The sequence below is a fragment of the Pelophylax lessonae genome (assembly GCF_965119305.1).
Source record: "Pelophylax lessonae genome assembly, chromosome: 2".
Taxonomy (NCBI): domain Eukaryota; kingdom Metazoa; phylum Chordata; class Amphibia; order Anura; family Ranidae; genus Pelophylax; species Pelophylax lessonae.
In genome coordinates, this window is record NC_138769.1 from 605,665,050 (window position 1) to 605,690,124 (window position 25,075).

Below are 25,075 nucleotides of genomic sequence, written 5' to 3' on the forward strand. Positions count from 1 at the left end.
ACCTCCCTCCTACTCCATATGGGCCTCGTCCTTCAGAGATGAAGAAGAACATTGTTTTATTTTTCTGTTTTTTTTTGTTGTTTTAAGTTATTTCCCTATCCACATTTGTTTGCAGAGCACTTGCCATGCTCTTAATTACGTTTTGCTGCCATTTGCAGCACTCTAGCCCTTTCCTTTGGTGTTTTAGAGCCATTTTAGTGCCTTAAAGTTCGGGTCCCCATTGACTTCAATGGGGTTCGGTGTCCGGGAAAAGTTCGGTAAAAGTCCGGGACACGGACCCGGACTTTTTTTTAAAGTTCGGCCGAACCCGTCGAACACGGACATCTAGGTGTCCGCTCAACCCTAGTCGTGACCATAGAGCTTTAATCAGCATCAGTCAGCGCTAACCAGCGTCAATCAGCAATTCTATATAGTCCCTGCCTATTTTGTGCATAGTTCAGTTGTTGGAGTATCCCACTCATCCCTTCTCCTACCCATGTTCTCAATAAACCCTAAAAACCAAAGAAACTGGACTGGTTCTTGTCTGAGGTAATCACACATGGAAATATGCATAAATGTCCTACTGTTGCTAATGGTAACCCAGGGGAACCCACACTCAGCAGCTTCCATGGGAGTACTGCTACACTTGTTTCCCCTGATGTTGTAACTAAGCCTAGATGTACTCCTTTGTCAGGCCTCACTCCCCCTCGTAGGGATGGGCGCTCCTAGAATATCACCCTGCATTCTACAAACACCACATCGCACATGCGATTTTCTTTCAGGGCCTGATATTTGTTTTCATATGGTTCACCAGGCCTGCGAGCCGGCTAACTAATGTTTTTGGTTATTTTTGTTTGCATTTGTTTGTATCATTTTGACTCTCTTTGACCATATTTTGGTCACATACCTGTTGATTGTATAAACCATGCTGGAATAAAACCCAATAAAGTTTTTTGAAACAAAAAAAACAAAGGCTGTAATTTTATTTCTTGTAATTGTGACAGAAACTTTGTTATATGAGTTTCTGTCATCAGAGTTAGGCTCAGGCAGGAGAGAGGACAGCCTTACAGATGGAAACGTCTGCTCCAATGCAGACAGTACAAAAAATAATACAAAGCCTAGGGATGGTGTGATGTGTTGTTACAATGCATCGCAATGTTTACTTTTTTAACTTTATTGAAGGGACAAAAAATGACACTTTATTTATGTCTAGCACGACGTGACATTCAGTGGTGCAGTAACAAGCCGTGCAATGAGTTGTTCTGTGTAAAAACTGCATGCATGCTACATTTTTATGCATCGAATCACAACCCACCTCAACACAGCATTGTGGTGTGAAAAGGGTGAATATAAAACTATTGTTTTCCTATGTACTTGCATTCAGGCCTGCATTGAAGTATTAGCTCCCGTTCACATCGGGGTGATTTGACATGTCAAATCGTAGCCTATTTCCAGCAATGGCACCGTCCGAATCGGTTTGAATCGTCCGAATCGGTTTCCAAAAGTAGTTCTTGCAGTACTTTTGGCGACTTCGGGGGCGATTTCAATAGACACCACTGCGCAGATGTCTTTCAAATCACCCACCAAACTCACAATTAAAAGCAGGTTTGAAATTGTGCGAGTTCAGCTGAACACGCATGATTTCAAGGCGGCCTCCAGTGTATACGTACCCTTAAAGAGATATTAACCACTTCTGGACTGGAAGGATTTGCCCCCTTAATGACCAGGCCATTTTTTGTGATTCGGCAATGCGTTACTTTAACTGATAACTGCGCGGTCGTGCCACGCTGTACCAAAATAAAATTGAGGTCCTTTTTTTTTCCCCACAAATGACTTTCTTTTGGTGGTATTTGATCACATCCGCGGTTTTTTGGATTATGCACTATTATTGCGATGATTTTGAAAAAAAAAAAAAAAAACTGTATTTTTCACTTTCTGCTATATAACATTCACAATAAAAAAAAAATTAAAAATCTAATTTTTTCATCGTTTTTGACTAATGTGTATTTTGCCACCTATTTTTTGTAAAAAAAAAAAATCCCAATAAGTGTATTTTTATTGATTTGCACATCTACAAACTAGGGGAATGATTTATGTCATTTTTATTTATTTTTACTAGTAATGGCAGCAACATTGCGGTGGACAGATCGGCCCCCTAACTGACATTTTTGACACTTCTGGGGGGACCAGTGACATTACTGCAGTAATCAGTGCTAAAAATATGCACTGTTACTATAATAATGGCACTGGCAGGGAAGGGGTTAACACCAGGGGCGATCAAAGGGTTAAATGTTTACCTAGGGGGTGATTCTAACTGTGTGGGGGCCAGACTTGGTGGATGGAAATAACAGGAACACAGGAGCCCTGTTTCAATCAGTGACAGATGAGCGGTGTGCCGTTTATACAACGGCACACCACCTTCTGTCAGTCCCTGCAGCGATCGCCGGGTTCCCGGTGGCCATCGCGGCCACTGGACCCGTTGCTTCACTGCAGGGCTAGAGCGAAGGCGGGCAATCGCGCACGCATGAGACCCGTTCCTGCGAGCTGACGTACCCATACGTTGGTTTGCACAGGAGAGCCAGCCTGCCGCAGTATATCTGCGGTGACTGGTCTTTAATTGGTTAAAGTCTTGTTTTTTTTTTTTTTATTAAATAACAAACATGTCATACTTACCTGCTCAATGCAGTGGTTTTGCACAGAGCAGCCCAGAGCCTCCTCTTCTTGGGTTTCTCATCAGCGCTCCTGGCCCCTCCCTCTTTCTGAGTTTGCTATGGCGGCACACGAGCCCAGCCGCAGCTCTGTGTGCCCATTCAGACATTGAGCCATGGCTCAACTCCGCCTCCTTTCTCTCCTCATATGCTCACTGACTTTGATAGACATCAGCGGGAGCCAATTGCACCGGCTGCTGTGTCTCAGCCAATCAGGAGGGATTGGCTGAGACACAGAAGCCGAAAATGTTGTTGGCACCCGAAGTTGTCATTGGGCAGCCGAAGTTCTCGTGCTACATCACTGGATCGAGGTGGGGCTCAGGTAAGTATTGGGGGGTCTGCTGCACAGAGAATGCTTTTCATCTTAATGCATGGAATGCCAGGTGCCTGGACTGACACCCAGGTCAGCCTCTCAGCGATGCCGCTGAGAGTCTGAGCCAGACGCTCCCTGCCCCTATACAGCCCAGCCCTCCAATGAGTGAGGAGGGGGCAGAGCACAGTGCTGCTGACTGAAAGTCAGCAGCTCTCTGCTTGGGGAGCTGTCAGAACCGAGTGATCAGTGGTGTTCGATCGCTCGTTTCTCATTGTTAAGGTGCTGGGGGACAGATGTTGCATCCACCTAGGTAAGTTTAAATGGGAAAAAATGAAAAATCCCATACAATCTTCTTTAGTGTTTTTCTGTGACTTCACCATGTAGGGCAAAACAACCTGTCGACTTATCTTCCTTTTCACTCTCCTGTCACTCCAGTCACTGTGAATGAATGTCTTCTGCAACCTAAGAGTTGCCAGAGTTGCACCTCTGAACAATTTATTACTAGCTACAAGATTGGATTTTCAACTGCTTGTTCTGGTGCATTGTATTAAATTGAATGGGCTGCCAACAAACCAGAATAGACAAAAAATTAGACACGCACCATTTCTTCTGACTCAGCACAGCACAATGGATGTGCAATGTGGTATGCCACAATGCATATGTGGCAGAAGAGTGTTGGGGTACCAATGACAATGGAGGGCACTGCAACACGCTAATGCATGTAACTTGTGTCAGCCTACATTGCAGTAAAGCACAAAAGTGTGATTGGGTGCTTAAAGGATAAGTCCAGGCAAAACCTAACTAACTCTAAACCTGCTCTGTGCCACATTCTAAACCTAATCTATCTAACCCTGTAAAGCAAAAATCCATTTACTTAACTATTCTGCTACCAAGTCGGTCTGGTCCCACGCTGAACTGTCAGCAGTGGTTTCAGCGTGGAGGCGGGTGCCGGAGAGGGTACTCGACAACGGAAGCCCCATAGTAAGTCTATGGGTGACGTCACTTACCATTCATTTCACAGCCGTTGTCAATCCTCTCCTGCACACAGCTTCCGTCGCTGGAGACCGGACCGGATGGGGTGCAGAATAGGTAAGTACAGTGATTTTTTGCTTTACAGGGTTAGATAGTTTAGGGTTAGAATGTGGCACAGAGCAGGTTTAGTGTTTAGTAGGTTTTGCCTGGACTCATCCTTTAAAGTAAGGTGGACATGGGCAGGGCAGTTTACAGAACAATCCAATACATAAAATCCTCCAGCATACTTACCAGCTAGCCAGCAAAATAAGGAAAAAGTCTAAACTGTTTCCAAAATTTGTGTTAGGTTAACGTAGTACAAATTTTCAAATATATGTAAAGCCGCACTGCCACGTCAAGGCCCCTCTGCAAAGTGCGGTCCCTAACTCTACTCTAACATTGTTTCTAAATTGTTACTAAGCAACAAATAAACTGAAAGTCTAAACTATTTTTAAACATTTGTTAAAAAAACAGAGGTTTTGGTTTCATATATTTGCAATCGCATGTAAAGCCACATAGTGCTCCCAACTTGGAACAACATTCAAGACAGTGTTTTTTTGCTGGTTCCACACACATCTAGTGCCAGATAGCCAAAATAAAATAAAAACTGTCCTCCAACCTCCCCTTATAGCTGTCCAACACACACCTGTGGTAAAAAAGGTCCACCGGCCTCCAACCTCCCCTTATAGCCGGTCCAACACACACCTATGGGAAAGAAAAGTCTACCGGCCTCCAACCTCCCCTTATAGCCGGTCCAACACACACCTATGGGAAAGAAAAGTCTACCGGCCTCCAACCTCCCCTTATAGCCGGTCCAACACACACCTGCGGTTAAAAAAAGTCTACCGGCCTCCAACCTCCCCTTATAGCCGGTCCAACACACACCTGCGGTAAAAAAAGGTCTACCGGCCTCCAACCTCCCCTTATAGCCGGTCCAACACACACCTGTGGGTAAAGAAAAGTCTACCAGCCTCCATCCTCCCCTTATAGCTGGTCCAACACACACCTGCGGGAAAAAAAGGTCTACCGGCCTCCAACCTCCCCTTATAGCCGGTCCAACGCACACCTGCAGAAAATAAATTGTGACAATCCGGTTAGAAGAGAGCTTGTGGCATTGCTCTCTTGAAGACAGGTGCTGATGAGACTCCTTCAGTAAAGTAAAGATGTAGAGGATGCTCCAGTGATGATTTGACAAAGAGATCCTCTAATGCAGATCTGTGGCATTGCTCTCTTGGAGACAGGTGGTGATGAAACTCCATCAGTAAAGTAAAGATGTAGAGGACGCTCCAGTGAGGATTTGACAAAGTGATCCTCTAATGCAGATCTGTTAAAGAGAAGAGAGAAAGGTAGAAATGTTTACAAAGCTGCCATTTACAAATCTGTGTGGATGTTGATGAACGGTAAGAATATGTTACGTTAAGCTGGTACACTGTTCTCAAAATATGATTTTATGAAGGGACAAAAGTCGGCTCCTAGAGACATAATATCCTACTGCAACAGATAAAGGTGCTACTTCTAGGATTATTCTAGGTATATATGTATATGAATCAAGTGTACAAAATTCAGTAAGCTAAAAACCTACCTTAACTGTCTTTTCATTGTTGGCTTTTGATGATCAGGGGTTCCTCTGCAGGGGAAACTGATGACACCTGTGGCCTTTGTACTTCCCCCCACTTGCTGTTGGTGAAAGAGAACCCACAATAAAGCTCCTGATCTTCTTCTGTAAGTTCAGGCTCATTTTCTTCTTTGGGAGGAAAAATTATTCCCTCCATTTCCATCTCGATCGTTAGGTCAATTGGTGGGCACTGTGAAGAGAAGGAACATTAGTATTGGAATATGTACAATGATGGCCCTTCTATTTGAAATGGTTATGCACACTCAGGTGCTGGGAGAATATAAAATGCAGAACATTGGACAGTGCACTGCCAAGGACCCATATGTGGTTCCTATACTTACCATCTTCATAGTAAATGGCGGGCTAACTTCCCCAGCCTCCAGTTCCACCCAGTCTATGGTCATAAAGAATGGGTGGCTTCGCAGATTTTCACAAAGCATTGCTCTCATAGCTTGCCATTCGCATAGGAGCTGTAACAACAACAAAAAAAATAGGTTATTAATGGTAAATAGACAATAACTCTGTAATTCTGTTTTTAAAATAATAATGGAATAGCCATTTTTTTGCTGGCTACAGATGACGTTTACTTACTATGTTGCCTATGAGGTTCTTGAGATCCATATCAAAATCTTCGGGGAAATGTGGACGATTGTTGAGGATGGAGCATGCAAGCATGTTCTTGTCTAAGCCCATAAATGGGTAATTTCCAGTCACCATCATATAGACTATAACTCCCAGGGAGAAATAGTCAGCGGGATATCCATATGGCTGCTCCAAATAGATCTGTGGAAATATCAAAAAGAATAGAACGGTCATTAACCACTTCTGGACCGGAAGATTTTCCCCCTTAACTGCTTGCCGACCGCCCGCCGCAGTTGTACAGCGGCAGTCTGGTGCTCCCAGGCAAAGTGCCGTACATGTACGGCGCTAACCTGGAAGGAGCTAGGGGGCGATTGCGTGCCACCGGAGGCGCGCTCCCACCCCTGCTCGTTGGCTGGGGAGCCAGGACGTATGCCTGGCGGCTCAGATGCCTGCCGGCCACTCGCGATCTTCCTCTGCAGTGGGAGAAGGACAGATGGCTGATGTAAACACAGCCGTCTGTCATTCTCACTAAAGTAATCACAGAGGCAATGCGTTCCTGCTATGTAGGATCGCATGTCTCTTGTGATTACATCACAAGCCACGCCCCCCACAGTTAGAATCACGCCCCTAGGGTCACACTTAACCCCTTGATCACCAGAAAAGTTAACCCCTTCCCTGCCAGTGTCATTTTTACAGTAACAGTGCATATTTATAGCACTGATTACTGTAGTAATGTCACTGGTACTCCCAAAAGTGTCAAAAATGTCAGTCAGGGGTCCGATCTGTCCACCGCAATGTCGCAGTCCCGCAATAAAAACGCAGATCGCCGCCATTACTAGTTAAAAAAAAAACAATAAAAATGACATAAATCTTTCCCGTAGTTAGTAAACGCAATAACTTTTGCGCAAACCAATCAACATAAGCTTATTGCGATTTTCTTTTTACCAAAAATATGTAGCAGAAAACAAATTGGCCTAAAACGTTAAAAAATTTAGATTTTTTATTTTTTTTTTGAGAATTTCTTTTTTTTTTGAGAATTTCATATAAAAAATGTGAAAAATATTAATATTTTTTCAAAATTGTCGCTCTTTTTTTGTTTATAGCGCAAAAAATAAAAATTGCACAGGTGATCAAATACCACCAAAAGAAAGCTCTGTTTGTTGGAAAAAAAGGTCGTCAATTTCGTTTGGGTACAGTGTCGCACGATCGCGCAATTGTCCGTTAAATCAGGCAGTGCCGAATCGCAAAGTAGGGCCTGGTCTTTGAGCAGCCAAATCTTTTGGGGCTAAAGTGGTTAATAACCAGGCCATTTTTGCGATTCGGCACTGCGGTATATTTTTAATGGAAAATTGCGCGGTCATGCGCCACTGTACCCAAATAAAATTGATGTCCTTTTTTTCCCACAAATAGAGCTTTCTTCTGCACGATTATTTTTTATGCGCTATAAACAAAAAAAGAGCGACAATTCTGAAAAAAAAAATTATATTTTTCACATTCTGCTATATAACATTCCCAAAAAAAATTTAAAAATCAAATTTTTCATAATTTTAGGCCAACTTGTATTCTGTTACAAATTTTTGCTAAAAAAAAAAAAAATCCTAATAAACGTATTTTGATTGTATTGCGCAAAGGTTATCGCGTCTACAAACTAGAGAGAGGAAGAGAAAAGATTTTTGTCATTTTTATTTATTTTATTTTTTTACTAGTAATGGCCGTGATCAGCGATTTTTAGCGGGACTGTGACACTGCAGAGGACAGATCAGACCCCTAACTGACATTTTTGACACTTTTGGAGGGACCAGTGGCATTACTGCAGTAATCAGTGCAAAAAATATGCATTGTTACTGTAATAATGAAACTGGCAGGGAAGGGGTTAACCCAGGGGCAATCAAAGGGTTAAGTGTGAGCCTAGTGGGTGTTTTCTACCTGTGGGGGTGGATGGGTTAATAAAATCAATACAGAGACCTGTGTTCCTAAATAGGAGGAACACAGGAGCTCTGCATTGATACCAGAGAGAACAACGGTCTGCTGTGTTTACAAGAGCAGACCGCTGTTCTCTCTTTATGGGGAGTGATTACGGGTGCCCGGTGGCAATAGTGGCCCCTGGCCCCATGGATCGGCTTCCCCATTGGCGAGTGGGTGCCCACGATGGCTCCCGCAGACCACCTTACAGTCATTCCTGGAAACCTGCTGACCTGCCGCCGTATAACTGCAGCAGCTGGTCGGCAAGTGGTTAGTGATTATTTTACTGATAAGAAGAAAGAAAAACCAAAACGATCCAATCAATACTTACCTCCGGTGCCCTGTACCTTGGAGTGCCGACCGAGTCATAAAGAGCCTTGTAAATAGGGCTCACACCTATTGCTGATAAGCCAAAGTCGCCGATTCTCACGTGTCCAACGCTATCCATCAGAATGTTATCTGGTTTGAGATCGCGGTGTACAATCCCACGGCCATGAAGGAACTGCAGGCCACAAATGATCTCTGCAGTGAGGAATCTGATAGGGAGACAGAAAAGATTGATGGTAAGCATTATGTATGGTAATCTAAGCCAAAAAATAACAAAAAATTGACCCTAACGCTTCAATTATCAGTAATAGTCATGTATGCGTGCTATAACCAAATCATGTTGAAATTCTGCCAGTAACAGCAGAATTTAGCACACTGCACAGAAGTGGTTTATATGAATATTTAAAATCACTGATAAATTTGTAGCAAATACACGTGGTAAATTCTCGCAAAGTGTTTTTTGTGATAGTAAAAATGTCCAAATATGATTGAATGTGATTGTACAGTTTCTTTTAACTTGTATAGCCGGCCATACATTAAGCAATTTTGTAGGGAAAAAAAAATTCCCAATTCCCTCATCAGCACAGTCAGTGTTGATGAATTCCTTCTGTGGAGCTTCTGTATTTTGACAGCGGGAGGTTTCCCAGCAGTCAGAATACAATGATCCCTGCCGGTGACTATAGCATGAAAAAACCAGACAGGCTGGTTGTACAGGAGTCATTCAACTTCAGTACAACCAGCCTGCCCAAAGATGGATGGAAATTCAGCTGTTCCCTGCTCAACTGGCTGAATTGTAATCCATCTATGGCCAGCTTATGTAAGGCCAAAACAGGAAGCAATACAAAAAAGCTTCCCCGCTCCATTCAAAATCCAAAAAATGTTTTACATTTACAAACTAACTTTAACAAAAATTATGTTATGCAAGGACCTGTTAGACCTATCTTCTACCTTCTTTCTGCGATCTCATATCTAGGACAAGCCTACACTTTAATGTGATCTATGTAAAGTACTATGTTCTACCTCCATCCCTATTATCATGGTACCCTATTGTCTTACTTATGTCATATCTAGGAAAAGCCTACAGGTTGATTTGATCTATCTCTTGTACTATGTTCTACCTTCATCCCTGTTATCATGGTACCCCATTATCTTATCTATTTCGTATCTAGGACAAGCCTTCACTAATGTGATCTTTCCAGAGTACCATGTTCTACCTCCATCCCTGTTATTATGGTATCCATTGTCTTACCTTGTTGTTGCGATATCTAGTGGTGCTCTTTCCGATAAGAATCCCATCAGGTCTCCACCGCTCAGGTATTCCATGGCGAAGAATACATTGTCCTGCACAGAAGAAAGAAATATCAAGGTTAAAAATGAGTTTCTATGGAATCCCTCTGCAATCTTGGGTAGGTTGTGAGAAAGGTAGGTGTCCAGTAGCAGAGAGGCTAACTATTTCACACCGACCTCTCCCACAAAATAAGTAGAAGGCTGAGTCACTTACCTCTGTCTGGAAGGCACCATATACATTGATGCAGAATTGGCTGGTATGAACTTCCTGCAGAATTCGGCTCTCATTGAGGATCTCATTGACGTAATATTTGTCCTTGGTCATGATTTTGAGAGCCAGCAGTTCATCGGTGGAGGTGTGTGATGCCAAAACCACCTGGAGGAGACAGAAGGAGAGAGAATTATAGTTGACAATTACAGAAGTTCATTCACATTGTTTAATCACTTGCCGACTGCTGCACGACTATTTACTGCGGCAGTCAGACTCTCCTGGGCAAAGTGACATAGTGCTACGACGCTCGCCCATGAGCCTGTAGGGGGCAAACGCACGTCGCCGGTGGCGCGCTCCTGCCCCCTCTTGTTCCCTGCCTAGCCAGCGCGGGTGACCGGTGGATACGATGTCCGCTGGCCACTCGCAATCTCCCACAGGAGAGGGAGAAAGACAGACGGCTGATGTAAACACAGCCGTCTGTCATTCTCCCTGAAGTAATGACAGAGGCTATGCGATCCTGTTATGTGATCGTATGTCTCTGTGACTAATTTACTAGCGACGCCCCCTAACAGTTAGAATCACGCCCCCAGGGACACACTTAACCCCTTGATCAGTAATAAAGTTAACCCCTTCCCTGCCAGTGTCCTTTTTACAGTAATGGTGCATATTTTTAGCACTGATTACTGTAGTAATGTACCCCCAAAAGTGTCAAAAATGTCAGTCAGGGGTCCGATCTGTACGCCATAATGTCGCAGTCCCGCAAAAAAAATCTCAGATCGCCGCCATTACTAGTTAAAAAATAAAAACATCAACACAATAACTTTTGCGCAAACCAATCAAAATACGCTTATTGCGATTTTTTTTTACCATAAATATGTAGCAGAAAACAAATTGCCCTAAAAAGTTAAAAAAATTTGATTTTTAAATTTTTTTTGAGAATTTCATATAAAAAAATGTGAAAAATATTGTTATTTTTTTCAAAATTGTCGCTCTTTTTTCGTTTATAGCGCAAAAAATAAGAAATCGCACAGGTGATCAAATACCACCAAAAGAAAGCTTTGTTTGTGGGGAAAAAAAGGATTTGGGCACAGCGGCGCACAACCGTGCTATTGTCCGTCAAATTCACGCAGTGCTGAATCACAAAATAGGGCCTGGTCTTTGAGCAGTCAAATTCTCCAGGGCTTAAGTGGTTAATATTTCATCTATGGGTGTACCCCCCCCCCCCCCCCCAGTATGGAACATGAGCTTTGCTGATTGGAGAACTCTAGCCTGGACTTATCAGGGGGCGTGTTAAACCACTGTAGAGAGATCACCGCTTCCCAACAGAGAACAAATACCCCACTCTGCAGCATGTTAGCAGAGGACAGGCTTTTCTACTTTGGCTTTAGCTGCTTTATAAAAAAGTAACTGTAAAACCTTTTATTTTGATGCACCAGGAATGTGTTTAGAGTTAGAGTTAAATAAAAATATGAATTGGGCTTTTAGTGCCGGTTCACACATATGCGATATGGGAATCCTGCGAATCCATTACGTGTTCCCGCATCGCATTTAAATTGCAGGCAGTTCACACTGCTATATGTGAATTGCTGGGGGAGTCAATAAAAAGTTAACGACACCCCCAGATCAGTGCGCACTGTCAGTTCGGACATGAATCGGATCGCATTGGTTTGAACCACCATGCGATCTGATTCTACTGCGGACCCAAAAAAGGGTCCTGTGCGTGTTGTGTCTGAATCAGATGCAAATTCATCCATACAATCTGTATGGCTGAATTCACATCGCACAGACATCACATGTGATTTTCAGAGCAGTGCGCTCCGAATCATATGCGATGTCTGTCATCACTATAGTCTGATCCGGGACTAAAGTGTAAGCCCAGGTCTGCAGCAGCCACATACACAGAAATTAAAATACTTTTCTGCAGTGGAGTAGGGGGAGGGGATTTCTGTCTGTACCCTTATTTCAGATTCACAATTTCTTCCTATCTGGTGAAATCAGCATCAGCAGGACAGGAAGTGAGGGGAAATTTCTCCAACAGAGACCCAGACAGTGATAAAACCCGACAGGGGTTCTAATCCTGCTCCACTCTATCTGAACATTTTAAATCAGGGAAAAGATCTGACCACTTACCTTTCCAAAACTACCGGCTCCGAGGAAGCGATGGAATCTGAAGCCATCCAATGTGATTGGGACAATCTCCCCAGTGCTGAGGGGTGTCTCAATCTCAATGTCACTTTTTGGTGAAGTCTCAATCTCAATGTCACTTTTTGGTGAAGTCTCAATCTCAATGTCACTTTTTGGTGAAGTCTCAATCTCAATGTCCATTTTTGGTGAAGTCTCAATCTCAATGTCCATTTTTGGTGAAGTCTCAATCTCAATGTCACTTTTTGGTGAAGTCTCAATCTCAATGTCACATTGTAAAATCTCAATGGGAATATCACTTGTGGCTGATATCCCAATCCCACTTTCTGGTGAATGCTCAATGTGAACATCACATGTGGGTGAAGTCTCGATGGGGAGTTTACACTCAGTCTCGATCACTTCGGCAAGCCTGCCGTGTGAGCTGGGTCTGTGGTAAATTCCGTACATATCTGAAATAAAAAAGAGAAATTGGATTTAGCACCTTAATCTTCAATTGATCTATTTTTATTTATACAACAACAAATTATAGAGAGATAAGTTGAAAACTCCAGTGCCAGGGACAAGAAATAAACCCGACACGACAGGGACATAGGGGCAGCTATTCCATTGTTATATGTATATTCATTTCTATATGTATATTTGAGCACCCTATTTTGGTTACACATTGAAACAGATTCAGCGCTACTCCATATATTTTGATCATCACAGGGGCAGCTATTGTTATCCTTGATAAAAAATGCTGGTTTGCCTGGCACTTATCCCAATCCACTGGTTGTGATAGTTTCTCAAAGTCAGAGAGTCAAGAAGCCGCCAACAAGTATTTTCAGAAGTGTGACAATGACCTTTCATTGTTAAATGAGTGGGCCAATCACAAAGGAAATTGCAAAGTTGCATCAGGAAGTAATGGTGTCACCTCCTTGGTTGTGCATTGTGGCAGGGGTTTGTGAATCATCAGATTGGCTAACATAAATGACAAATATATTTGAATACAAATGCAAGGGTTTTGTTAACTGGCAATGCTGCTCAGAAAGTGTGACTGGATCCCCATCCGTTTACACCCGCCGCTCCATAGAGAAGAATGGAGGTTCATATTGGGTTCACGTGAAAAACAGCGGAGCAGATCGGAACGTCCGTGTGAAAGGAGCCTATAGAATAAAGTCTGTCAGCTGGGGGTAGGAAGTAGCTAGGAGAGATGGCTGTCAGCAGAAGGTATGGAGAGGCCTGTGGTATGTATGTATGCTGGGGGGTGGGAATTGGCTGATGAATGATGTCTGTGGGTTGGGAAATGGTTGGTCAGTGATATAAGTTGGAGGGGGTAACATGGGAAGTGGTGTTCTGGGTAGTGGTGAGTGTGAAATGGATAATATGTGTCTGCATTTAGGTTTCTTTCACATTTGCGGTAGCGATCTGGAGGATTTCCTTTCAGAGGGTGGTACAGCAGCAGCTGACGGGTATTCAGGAGGTGCTACCGCTGCCTCCTGGTGCCTGTTTTTTTGTTTCTTTTTTGCTTAATGGCAATTTTACGTTGCAGGGCCAGGCATTGAAGTCAATGGGTGAATTTGACAGATGGTACAGCCTGAGTTAAAAATGCCACAACTGTGACCAGATTGTTAGGATTTGGGTGTGTAGGCAGGGTGCGGAAAAACCACAACTCAGCCGCTCCCTTGGCTACTCATGTGAAAGAGCCCTCAGCCCCGGTTCACTTTGGTGCGACTTGTCATGTGATTTGACAGGTCCAACTCACATGACAAGTCGCAGACTATCTTCGGCAATGGAACTGTTCAAATCGGTGCGACGCCTGATTTGCAAGAAAGTTTCTGCACTATTTTTGTCGGTTTTAGATGCGATTTCCATAGACATCTGTGCATAAAGTTGCACAGATTTGAAACCGTGCCGCATTCAGTGTGATCGGGGGCTTAGAGGTGGAGGGTGGAGTATAGATTTATTAATTTTTAAAGAGGGGAGGACCTTCCGTACACGCAATTACTTCCAACCTACTGACAGAAATGGGCGTATCCCATTGGAGAGTTGTCATCATGCCTCCTGGTTGTGCAATATCCCTCAGGGCCAATATATTCGCCTGAGAAGGAATTGCTCAATGGAGGCTGATTTCATCTCTCAATCCCAGATTTTGACCAAAAGGTTTGTGCAAAAAGGTTATAATAAGAGTAATCTGGAGGTTGAAATGGAGAAGGTCAGGAATTTAGATGGGTGTGTCCTTATAGGTGATTCCACAAAAGAGACAGTGAAAGGTAAACAGGAATCCAAAATCATCCTTGACTACAATGTTCATTATAAAAAAGTTGAGAAGATCATCTCCAAATACTGGGGATTCTCCTTAGGGATCAGATATTGGGTCCAGTCCTGCCCCCACGCCCACAGTTTATCTATCGGCGGGCCCGCACTTTGAGGGATAAAATTGCCCAAGGGGTGGTTGATCCCCCTGTTTTAAAGGAGAATAAGCTTTTTTCTTTCCTTTCCGTTTTTATTTTGCGTGCAGAAGATGTTCTGCATGCAAACATGCCAAACATAACATCAAAAAACGTAAGGAATTTATCGCTTATAGCACAGGGAAACAATATAACATCAGGGACCTCATTACATGCAATACGGAAGGTGTGGTATATATGTTAGAATGCAACTGCGGCTTCCAATATGTAGGCAGGACATCGAGAGCCCAACATGTGAGAGTTGCTGAACATATCAGTAACATTAAGAAAGGAAAAGTCACACATAGTGTGTCCAAGCACTTCCGTATCCATCATAATAGAGATCCCAGAGAACTAAAATTCTGGGCCATTGAACGTGTAAGCACTGGAGAGGAGGTCATTTTATCAGACGGCTTAGTCAGCGCAAATCATTTTGGATTTTTAAAACAGGAGTTCGACCTCAACTGCTTCATCTCTGACAGATAATCTTGAGGGCTTTAATATTTTATGGTTTTATTTTCTTTGTTTTTATGTATTTATTATATGTATTTTATGTTTCTCTCTTTTTGTGGGTGTAGGATCACTAGTGATGGCGGTGGGTGATTATGTTAACCTCCTTAGCGGTATTCCCGAGTGTGGCTCGGGGTGGAATTTCAGTGCCATTAGCGGTAACCCCGAGCCACACTCGGGGTACCCGCCAGGGAGCATCGCTGGATCCTGGTAGAGGGGTTACTTACCTTGTCCCGGGATCCTGTGATGTGTTCCTGCAGCATAGGGTGGCCGGATCTTCCGCCTGATGCTCTGTACCCCGGCTTCTGTTCCCTGTGAGCGTCACGTCGCAGGGGGGTGAAACCGGTGGCAAATTTGAAAAGTAAAACACACTGATATATTGTAATCCTATTGGATTACATTACTAAATAACATAAATTGACATTAGTTTGCCCCCAATGCCCTTGCCTGCAGTTTTACTGTACTATATATATGTGTGTGTGTGTTTGTCTGTGTGTACATATATATATATATATATATATATATATATATATATAATATATGTATACATATATATATATATATATATATATATATATATATATACACACACACACACACACACACACACACACACATACATACATATATATATACTTTAACTTTTTTATAATTATTTATTATACTATTATTTGTGATCATACCCGAGATGTTATAAAGAAGAATGCACAGTAAAAAAAATCATATGTAAATAGTTGGTTTGGGTTGCTCGTCCTTAAGAATTACATGCAAAATAATGGTACCACTTTCAACACCTAAAATCGGAAACAATCATACCGCCAGGGAGGTTAATTGAATCTGTAGTAGGTTTGGTTATCTGTGTTAGAAAAGCATTTTCTCATTTGTTGTCATTTTTAAATTTACCAGTAGATGGCAGTGTGAGGCCTTTTGTGTCCCAGCCATAGACTGACACTTGATGCTGTTTAATGAAGAGGGTGACGGTGAGACTTCCCACCCCCGCTTGATGAACTCCCTCATTGGACAATACATGTACGGGAGGTGGAGCCGCTCTTCACTCATCCTCTGATCAGCTGTAGTCGGAAGCTGTGATTGTCACAGCGGCACTGCGTCTCCCGTCACCAGAGGGCAGTGTTACCGGAGAGAGCTGTTATGTTATCATCTGCTTTTCTCTATGGAAGTGCGCTCCTGTCTTTTATGTTTTAAATAAACAGTTCAATACGGAGAGCACTTAGATTGCCTTTTTATTTCATGTTGTGATTATCGGTGAGTGGAATCAGTCCGGATTTAACCAGTTCCCTGTATAAAGCGGTGGGTGTGAGGAATCGGCCTCTGGTGTTTAACCCTTTCACAGAAAGCGCTGATTTTTATATTTCAGGTGAGCGCGGTGTAATCACAGGGGGAGGGGATCGATCTGTTTCCATTTTTCCTGCACCATATGGACTGTTCTGGGACTTCTGGCTTTTATTATGGACTATTCCCTCATAAAATGATCTGCTGATTGCGCTGCACTATATATATTAATGGTTCTGTATGAGATAAGAGTCATTTATCTTTGGTGTCCAGCTTGCAGTTTTAGTCTTTAGGTTCATCTGTCTGCGCTAAATGTTTTCTGTCTTTTTGTACACTCAGTATACAGATCCAATACAGTTAAAGAACGTTTTCTTTTTTTTTTTCTTTTTTTAAATCTCCTTCCTCAGCAAAAAATAACTGACATTTTAACTGACATTTTGTTATAAAATAACTGACATTTTGTTATAAAGGAACCTGTCCTGGTTTGTTAGCTTTGTGAATTCTGCCTGTACAATCCGTATACAGATCTTATACAATAACAGCATTTTTTTTTAAATCTCCTTGTACTCAGTAAAAAATAACTGACATTTTTTCCCAAAGGGACCCTGTGTTGGTTTGTTAGCTTTGTGAATTCTGCCTGAATGTGACCCGTCATACATGAGAACAAAGGATACCATGAAAGGGTTTCAGCCGCCATGTATCTATAAATATCCACAATACTTACCCATAGTGTCTTCTGTCTGATTTGGTCCAAATCCGTAAAAACATCCAGCAGCCGCTCTAATGCAGCCGCGTAGGAAAGCCCGAAAACTCTTCAGTTTTGTGGGCATCTTGGTTGGGGGATCTGCCAGCTGTTCAATGATCTCCCCTTCCATATGTGTCTGTATATCATTGGTGTTCATATGATAAACAGGTCGTTTGCGCTGAAATAACTTCATTATGTAGAATAATGAACGCTCTGAGCGAGTCACAATGAAATCGCAAAGAAATCAATGTGAATGAAATTGCTAGAATAGAATCGCAATAACACAATCGCCCAGAGTAGAAACAGGTCTGTACAGGTACAGTGAGCGCTCTGTTTCTGCCAGGATCCTTCCGGGAGCTGCCTTATATAGGCTCCTCCCAGGCTCCTCCCAGCCATGGCTCCTCCCAGCCATGACTCAGCTAAAAATAACTGACTTTTTTTTTTCTTAAAGGGACCCTGTCCTTGTTTGTGAGCTTTGTGAGTTCTGCCTGTACACTCAGTATACAGATCCAATACGCTAGCAGAAGTTCATTTTTTCTTGTTTTTTTTATCTCCTGTTACTCAGCAAGGAAAAAACTGATGTTTTTTTCTTTGTTAGCTTTTTTAATTCTGGCTGTATACTCAGTATACAGATGCAATACACTTAGAGAATTTTTTTTTTTTTTTTTAATCTTCTTGTAATCAGAAAAAAATAACTGACATTTTTTCTTAACCACTTCCAGGCTGCCCACTGTGTTTTTACGTCGCTACTTTGCCGTTAAATACCGGCATTTAGGCAGCAGATAACTGCCATAACCCTGGTATTTTTTTACACAGTAGGCGGTCCGCTTTAACATAAAAGTGGTCCCAGATCCGGATTCACCACAGGATCTCTTTTATGGTAGTCAGGAGAGGTGCCCACCCCCCACCTGCCGCTTCTCGGTCATCTCTATGCCCTTGGAGGACCGGAGTGACATCAAACCCAATTTCCTTAAAGGGCCAATTTTTTTTTTAACTTTTTATTTGATATTGCTTTTAGGTGTAAATGTTATATCTGAGGTTTTTATTACCCCAGATCTCACATTAAAGATGATCTGTCCTGCTTATTTCTATTGGGATGTTTACATTCCTATCTTTCCCTTTGTTAGTAAACGCAATAACTTTTGCGCAAACCAACCAAAATACACTTATTGTGATTTTTTTTACCAAACATAGGTAGCATAAAACAAATTGGCCAAAAATTTTTTAAAAATTTGATTTTTACATTTTTTTGGGGGGAAATTTCATATAAAAAAATGTTAAGAAATATTGTTATTTTTTCAAAATAAACGCTCTTTTTTTGTTTATAGCGCAAAAAGTAAAAATCGCACAGGTGATCAAATACCATCAAAAGAAAGCTCTGTTTGTGGGAAAAAAAATTTCGTTTGGGTCTGGCGTCGCACGACCGCGCAATTGTCAGTTAAAGTCGCACAGCGCCGAATCGCAAAAAGTGGCCCAGACATAAGACAGCAAAATCCTCTAGTGGTAAAGTGGTAAAGTGGTTAAAGCTACAGTGTAAAAATAAAAAGTAAAAATAAAAAAAAATAAAAATTTAAAGCACCCCATCCCTTCGAGCTTGCGCGCAGAAGCGAACGCATACACAAGTCGCGCCCATATATGTAAACGGTGTTCAAACCACACATGTGAGGTATCGCTGCGATCGTTAGAGTGAGAGCAATAATTCTAGCACTAGACTTCCTCTCTAACTCTAAACTGGTAACCTGTAAAAATGTTTGTTTAAAGCGTTGCTTTTGGAGATTTTAAAGATTTTTAAGTGCCAAAGTTTGTCGCAATTCCATGAACATGTGCAATTTTAACCACCTACCAACCGCGCACTGACGATTTACATCGGTACTTTGACGCTAAATACCGGGGTTATGGCAGCAGATAACTGCCAAAACTCCGGTCTTTTTCGAAACGGCAGGCGGTCCTCTTTCAGATAATGGTGGTCCCAGCGGCGGATTCATATACAATGTTTGGGGGTTTTAGGTTATTTTCTAGCAAAGAATACTGATATTAACTTGTAAACAAGTGTCAGAAATAGGCCTGGTCCTTAAGTGGTTAAAACAACACAGTGGCGAATCACATAAAATGGCGTGGTCAGGAAGGGGGAGAACCTTCCGGAGATGAAGTGACAGTTTTTATTTTATTAGGCAATAGATGGAAATGGTGCAGGGCAGTATAAACTAGCAGGACAGTAAGTAGTGTCATGTTAGTGCAGTGAGCAGTACACCACCTGACATTGTGCAAGTTTTCTTCTCTTTATTAATATCAATTGGTGTCCTTCTTTTTTTAAATGTAAATAACAGCTCCACAGAATGTGACTGCATTTTTGCTTTCCCTCACTAAATATGGCTGCCGCCATCACTGCCCTCTAGGCTGCGTATCCAATATCATTGCATGACATGAGGTGAACGGGGATATGGTGGAAGACAAGACCAATGGGAGCGCTCGCTATGGAAACCAGCCTGCCAATGGAGTGTGAGGCTGTAGAAGGTCACCAAGGTGCGGAGTGTTGTGGTGAGAGGCTGAGGCTGAGTAGACATGTCCGGGGATTGTGACACCGCGGATGAGGCTGTGAGGGGCACCTGTGATGACGCCTCTATATGTAAGAGGTGAGGAGGGACCGCAGGAGCAGCTCACATACAGGAACACCTCCTATTTATATATAGAAATGTTTTCAAATTACCACAACTTTACTGACAAGCAAGGCTTTACACACACACAGGCCTCACAAAGGGGGCACTTGGCAAATGCATTTAAATTGATTAAACCTGATTGGTTGGCAGGCCACCACCTGACACATCCATAGATATACTGCCATTCAGTGGGCACCACATTACCTTGCACTGGCCTATTCATTACAATGGCAGGAAGGGACAGCAGTGTGGGGCAACGGAGGACAAAACAACTATGGCACTGGATCATTTTCTGCACCCGCCGCCCTATGTATGAGGTCTTCAGGTGCCCTTTTTTAGGGCCGAGCAGCAGAGGGGTCATTTAAAGTGCTTGTAAAGCCTTAAATCCTTCTGTGCTGCACCTCCCCCCCCAGAACCCCACTTTTCCTTACCTGAACCCGATCCGATCCACCAATGTGCACGAGCGCAGTGACTCCCACCGCTGTCTCTCTCCTCATTGGACAGATTAATAGCAGCAGGAGCCATTGGCTCCCACTGCCGTCAATCACAACTGGTGACAGGGCGGGGCCGAGTCCTGCCATCTGTGTCAATGGACGCAGAGGGACTCGGGAGCGAGCACACATAAGTGCACCCAGGGAAAGCGGCTTTCCATGGGGACACCCAATAAATAGGGGGGGGGCCTTGAACTCTGGTGGGGGACCCCAGAAGAGGAGAATTGGGGCTGCTCTGTGCAAAACTATTACACAGAGCAGGCAAGTATGACATGTTTGTGTTATTTTTTAATCAAACGTTTACAACCACTTTAAAGCTAAACCTCCAGCCTTCCCTTCAGTGCTGCACAGTTGTACGGCTCCTCTCCTGGACTGAAATGGGTCTGTGAGCTTGTCACAATGTGTATTGGAAGTTGGATAGAGCCTGCTTTATTACTTGGCTGGCGGACGTCCAGCAATATATAGCCCTTTCCTCCTCAGCCTGACTGTCTTTGCCCCGCCCCCTTTTATTCATTTGATTTCAGTTATGGAGGCAGAGCATCACGTGTGGGTGTTACCTAGGGGGGTTTGTATGCAAATATATCCCACCTGGGAACGCCCACCCCTCCAGACTGACACCCTCCAATGAATAGTCTTTATATTTGCACAACTCCTCCCAAGAGCCAGCCCACTGCTTTCATCAGGGCTGAGGGTTCCTAAGAGGAGTACTGAGGTGGGGGGGGGGGCTGTGATATTTTATGTACAGCACCCTGCCAGCCCCCCCATGATGATCCCGCCTGCATGGTATAGAAAAGCTGTTTGCTAAATGCACTTCACATCTATGAGTCCTATGAACACCTACCTGCATTTTACAGGGGTGGTTCACCTTTATAACAAAGATTATACAGCAGTCTAGGAGCCCCAGAGGGTTAGAAATGATTGTGCAGTGCAGAGAGATTCAGCTTCCCTCACACTACATACCTGGAGAGCAGGGCTTCCCACCCCCCTTTCCTCAAACACCCCCAGCAGGTCAGGTTTCCAGGATTTCCTTCACTTGGTACAGGTGCTTTAAAGCCCAACTCCATGCAGTGGAGCCGTGCTTTCACCACACATGTTAACTGCTCATTTTTGTCTAGGGGAGAGGAGAGCGGAGATATACCAACCTGATCCTCCGATCCTCCCAGCACAAGACCGGTCCAGCACCCCCACACTCCAGTGCTTTTGAGTTGTGGACTGTTTCTGACGTCATTACGCCCAGAGCGGGCTCCACGGACCCGGGAACAGTCCACTGCTGGACCGTGGGGGAGTGCCGTTTTTCGGTGGAATGAAGGATCTGGTGAGTATAAATTTTCTCCTCACCCCTAGACAATTCACCCCTAGACAAGGTGTTGACCTGTACAGTGCAGGCACAGCCCCAACGCATGGGAATCTTTTTTTTTTTTCTTTTATGCCTGGAATTGGGCTTTAAATCATTGTCAATGGCTCGGTATTCATGAGAACTACACGATGTCGCACCCTACAAGGTAGAAGCTAGGTAAAGTATAGTGGGCCTCGGCTGCCTAACAGCAGGGCCATGATTTTCAGCTGGGCTGTCATGACTCCCAGGTGTTGCTATTGAGACTGGGAAGTCTCCCCACTGGCTCCATGAGAAGGGTTCTCATTGGGTAGTAGAGGAAACCCAATCAGTGGTACATTCAGGCCTGTATCTACCCCAGAAAGGCAGATTCTGACACACAGGATTCTGGGAGTGGGTATAAGTTTGAAGGGAACGCATGACGCAGCGTCTTTGGTGGGAAGCAGAGTCCCAGGAGGCAGAGTACGGCTGTCTCTCCTCCTGTCAGAAGGATCGGGTGTCTCGGGTGGCTGCCTGAGAGTCCAGAGAGCAGAGCTGAGCTGAGCTGCAGAGAGGATCCGGTGTGCCGAGGACCAGCGGAGTTGAGGGGGCCCAGTTTCAGGAAAGCATTCCCAGTTTGTGAGTACTGTAACTACCCCTGGGGGTCTGCCTAGCAGAGAGGGGACCGCTCCGATGAAGGTCCAAGGGATCCCGGAGCCAACTAGCGGTAAATTGGGTGCCTAGTGAAAGGACCCTGAAGTGTCAGAGGGTGTGCCTAGTGAGAGGACCCTGAAGTGCAAAGGGGGTGCCTGGTAGAGGACCCTGAAAGTGTGAAGGGGGTGCCAGCGGTTGGGCCCTGAAGAGTTATTGTGTGCAGTGGGCAGTGTTGAGAATTGCAGCAGTACAAGCAGTTACAAGGAGCTACCTCAGTCAGTGAAGGGCTGGACGGAGCTGTTCACAGGACTTTTGAACTTAATAGAGTGTCAAGAGTCAAGTTTCACTACAGTCCAGGATCTTTTAAGTTAACCAGAGGATTATAAGTCAAGTTTTAACACAGTTTAGTAAAAAAGCAATTTTCAAGCATCAGTAAGCGTTGGTCGGCATCCAGCTGGCGTCAAGACAGCGCTAACAGGCATTTTTCTACAAAGTGTCCCAGTTTTACCTAGTTGAGCCAGAGGAGTATCCCACTCATTCCCTTCTCCCATCCCCAATATAAAATAAACAAAACTAACCAAAGATGCCCGAAGGATCATTGTCTCCAATCTCACACTTGGGTATTCAGCTTAAATGGGCTGAAGGTATCACCAATAACAATGGCAGACCCACATCAGGCCCAATGCCTGGTAAACCTGCTACACTATATTGTCAAAAGTATTGGGACACCTGCCTTTACACGCACATGAACTTTAATGGCATCCCAGTCTTAGTCCATAGGGTTTAATAATGAATTGGCCCACCCTTTGCAGCTATAACAGCTTCAACTCTTCTGGGAAGGCTGTCCACAAGGTTTAAGAGTGTATCTATAGAAATGTTTGATCATTCTTCCAGAAGCGCATTTGTGAGGTCAGGTACTGATTTTGTACGAGAAGGCCTGGCTCGCAGTGTTGTGTCGGGTTGAGGTGCAGGCCAGTCAAATTCCTCCAACCAAAACTTGCTCTTCCATGTCCTTATGGACCTTGCTTTGTGCACTGGTGTGCAGTCCTATTAGAACAGGAAGAGGCCATCCCAAACTGTTCCCACAAAGTTGGGAGCATGAAATTGTCCAAAATGTCTCGGTATGCTGACACCTTAAGAGATCCCTTTACTGGCACTAAGGGGTTAAGCCCAAACCCTGAAATACATCCCCACACCATAATTCCCCCTCCACCAAAGGATTTGGACCAGTGCACAAAGCAAGGTCAATAAAGACAGGAATGAGCGAGTTTGGGGTGAGTCCTGACCTCAACCCAATAGAACACCTTTGGGATGAATAAGAGCGGAGACTGTGAGCCAAGCTTTCTCGTCCAACATCAGTGCCTGACCTCAGGCGTGCAATGCAATTCTGGAAGAAAGGTAAAACATTTCCATGGACACACTCCTAAACCTTGTGGACAGCCTTCCCAGAAGAGTTGAAGCTGTTATAGCTGCAAAGTGTGGGCCAACTCAAAATGTAACCCTACGGACTAAGACTGGGATGCCATTAAATTTCATGTGGGTGTAAAGTCAGGCGTCCCAATACTTTTGACAATATAGTGTATTTTATCTAAGGGAAAAACCCAAAGCATGGCCTGTTAGGGGTACTTGAAGAATGAAGTTGGGAAACAGTGTTGTAGGCCAACCAGGTTTTGGAAATATAGTTTTTATTCCGATTGTAGGGGGATGGTACGTTTAGCATCTCAGAGAAATTATGTTATCAAGTCACATGACTGGGCCACCCTCTCCTCCCCCTATGTGAGCGCACCCCCCCCCCCTATGTGAGTGCACCCTCTCTTCCCGCTATGTGAGCGCACCCTCTCCTCCCCCTATGTGCACTCACCTTCTCCTCCCTCTATGTGAGCGCACCCTCTCCTCCCCCTATGTGATCACACCCTCTCCTCCCTCTATGTGAGCGCACCCTCTCCTCCCCCCATGTGAGCGCACCCTCTCCTCCCTCTATGTGAGCGCACCCTCTCCTCCCCCTATGTGAGCTCACCCTCTCCTCCCTCTATGTGAGCGCACCCTCTCCTCCCCCTATGTGAGCGCACCCTCTCCTACCTCTATGTGAGCGCACCCTCTCCTCCCCCTATGTGAGCGCACCCTCTCCCCCCCCTATGTGAGCGCACCCTATACTCTTTTAGCCACTTCCATGAACATAAGAACAAGTGTGGAGCTGCTGTTTCGCTCATCCTTATGCATAACTCCCAACTGTCCCTGATTTAGAGGGACTGTCCCTGATTTGGAACAAAGGCCCTCTGTCCCTCGTGGTCTCACCTATATAGTTGTATATAAAATGTACTATTTATCTTTCAAAAACTGTTTCCCAGTGCTAAATCTTTCATCCAATTTATAAATTGCTTCATTTACAAGTTTTAAAAGCCAATATAAAGGAATAATATTGGTAAAAAAAAAAAGCAGATGTATAATTCTCCTTTAAGGGGGTGTGGCAGGGGGTGTGTCCTATGCCTACATACTTTTGCTAATAGATGTCCCTCATTTCCATCTGAGAAAGTTGGGAGGTTTGCTTATGTGCAGTGGCTCCTTAGATGCTCCTCATTTATCTTTCAATGGAATACATTCACTCATATCTTGGCTGCAGAGAAATGAGCAGCACATGCCCTCTACTCCCTGGGCATACTGTCATTACATTGTGGGACATGTAGTTTGATCACTGGGCACTGAACTGCAGTGTCAGATAAGGTGGACAAATCATAAAATACAACTATGATAAGCATTATATCTGAATAAGGGGGTAAGCCAATTTTTAAGAAAAATGACTTTACACGTTCTGATTGGGATCTATTGTAGGTTTCATTGCTGAACAGATTC

The 25,075-nt window shown here is 43.9% G+C and overlaps 1 protein-coding gene across 1 annotated transcript in view; it reads right to left on the reverse strand.

The window, feature by feature from the left end:
* LOC309546727 (sterol O-acyltransferase 2-like) overlaps nt 1-15,339 on the reverse strand; it is a gene marked incomplete at its 5' end in the record, with an annotated part of 178,357 nt that extends 163,018 nt beyond the window's left edge. Inside the window, 7 exons of the mRNA XM_082246428.1 lie at nt 5,711-5,816; nt 5,968-6,096; nt 6,218-6,409; nt 8,502-8,706; nt 9,747-9,838; nt 9,999-10,160; nt 15,304-15,339. Coding sequence (XP_082102554.1) covers nt 5,711-5,816; nt 5,968-6,096; nt 6,218-6,409; nt 8,502-8,706; nt 9,747-9,838; nt 9,999-10,160; nt 15,304-15,339 — 922 coding nt within the window. The remainder of the gene's footprint in view (nt 1-5,710; nt 5,817-5,967; nt 6,097-6,217; nt 6,410-8,501; nt 8,707-9,746; nt 9,839-9,998; nt 10,161-15,303) is intronic.
* Between the last annotated feature and the right edge of the window lie 9,736 nt (nt 15,340-25,075).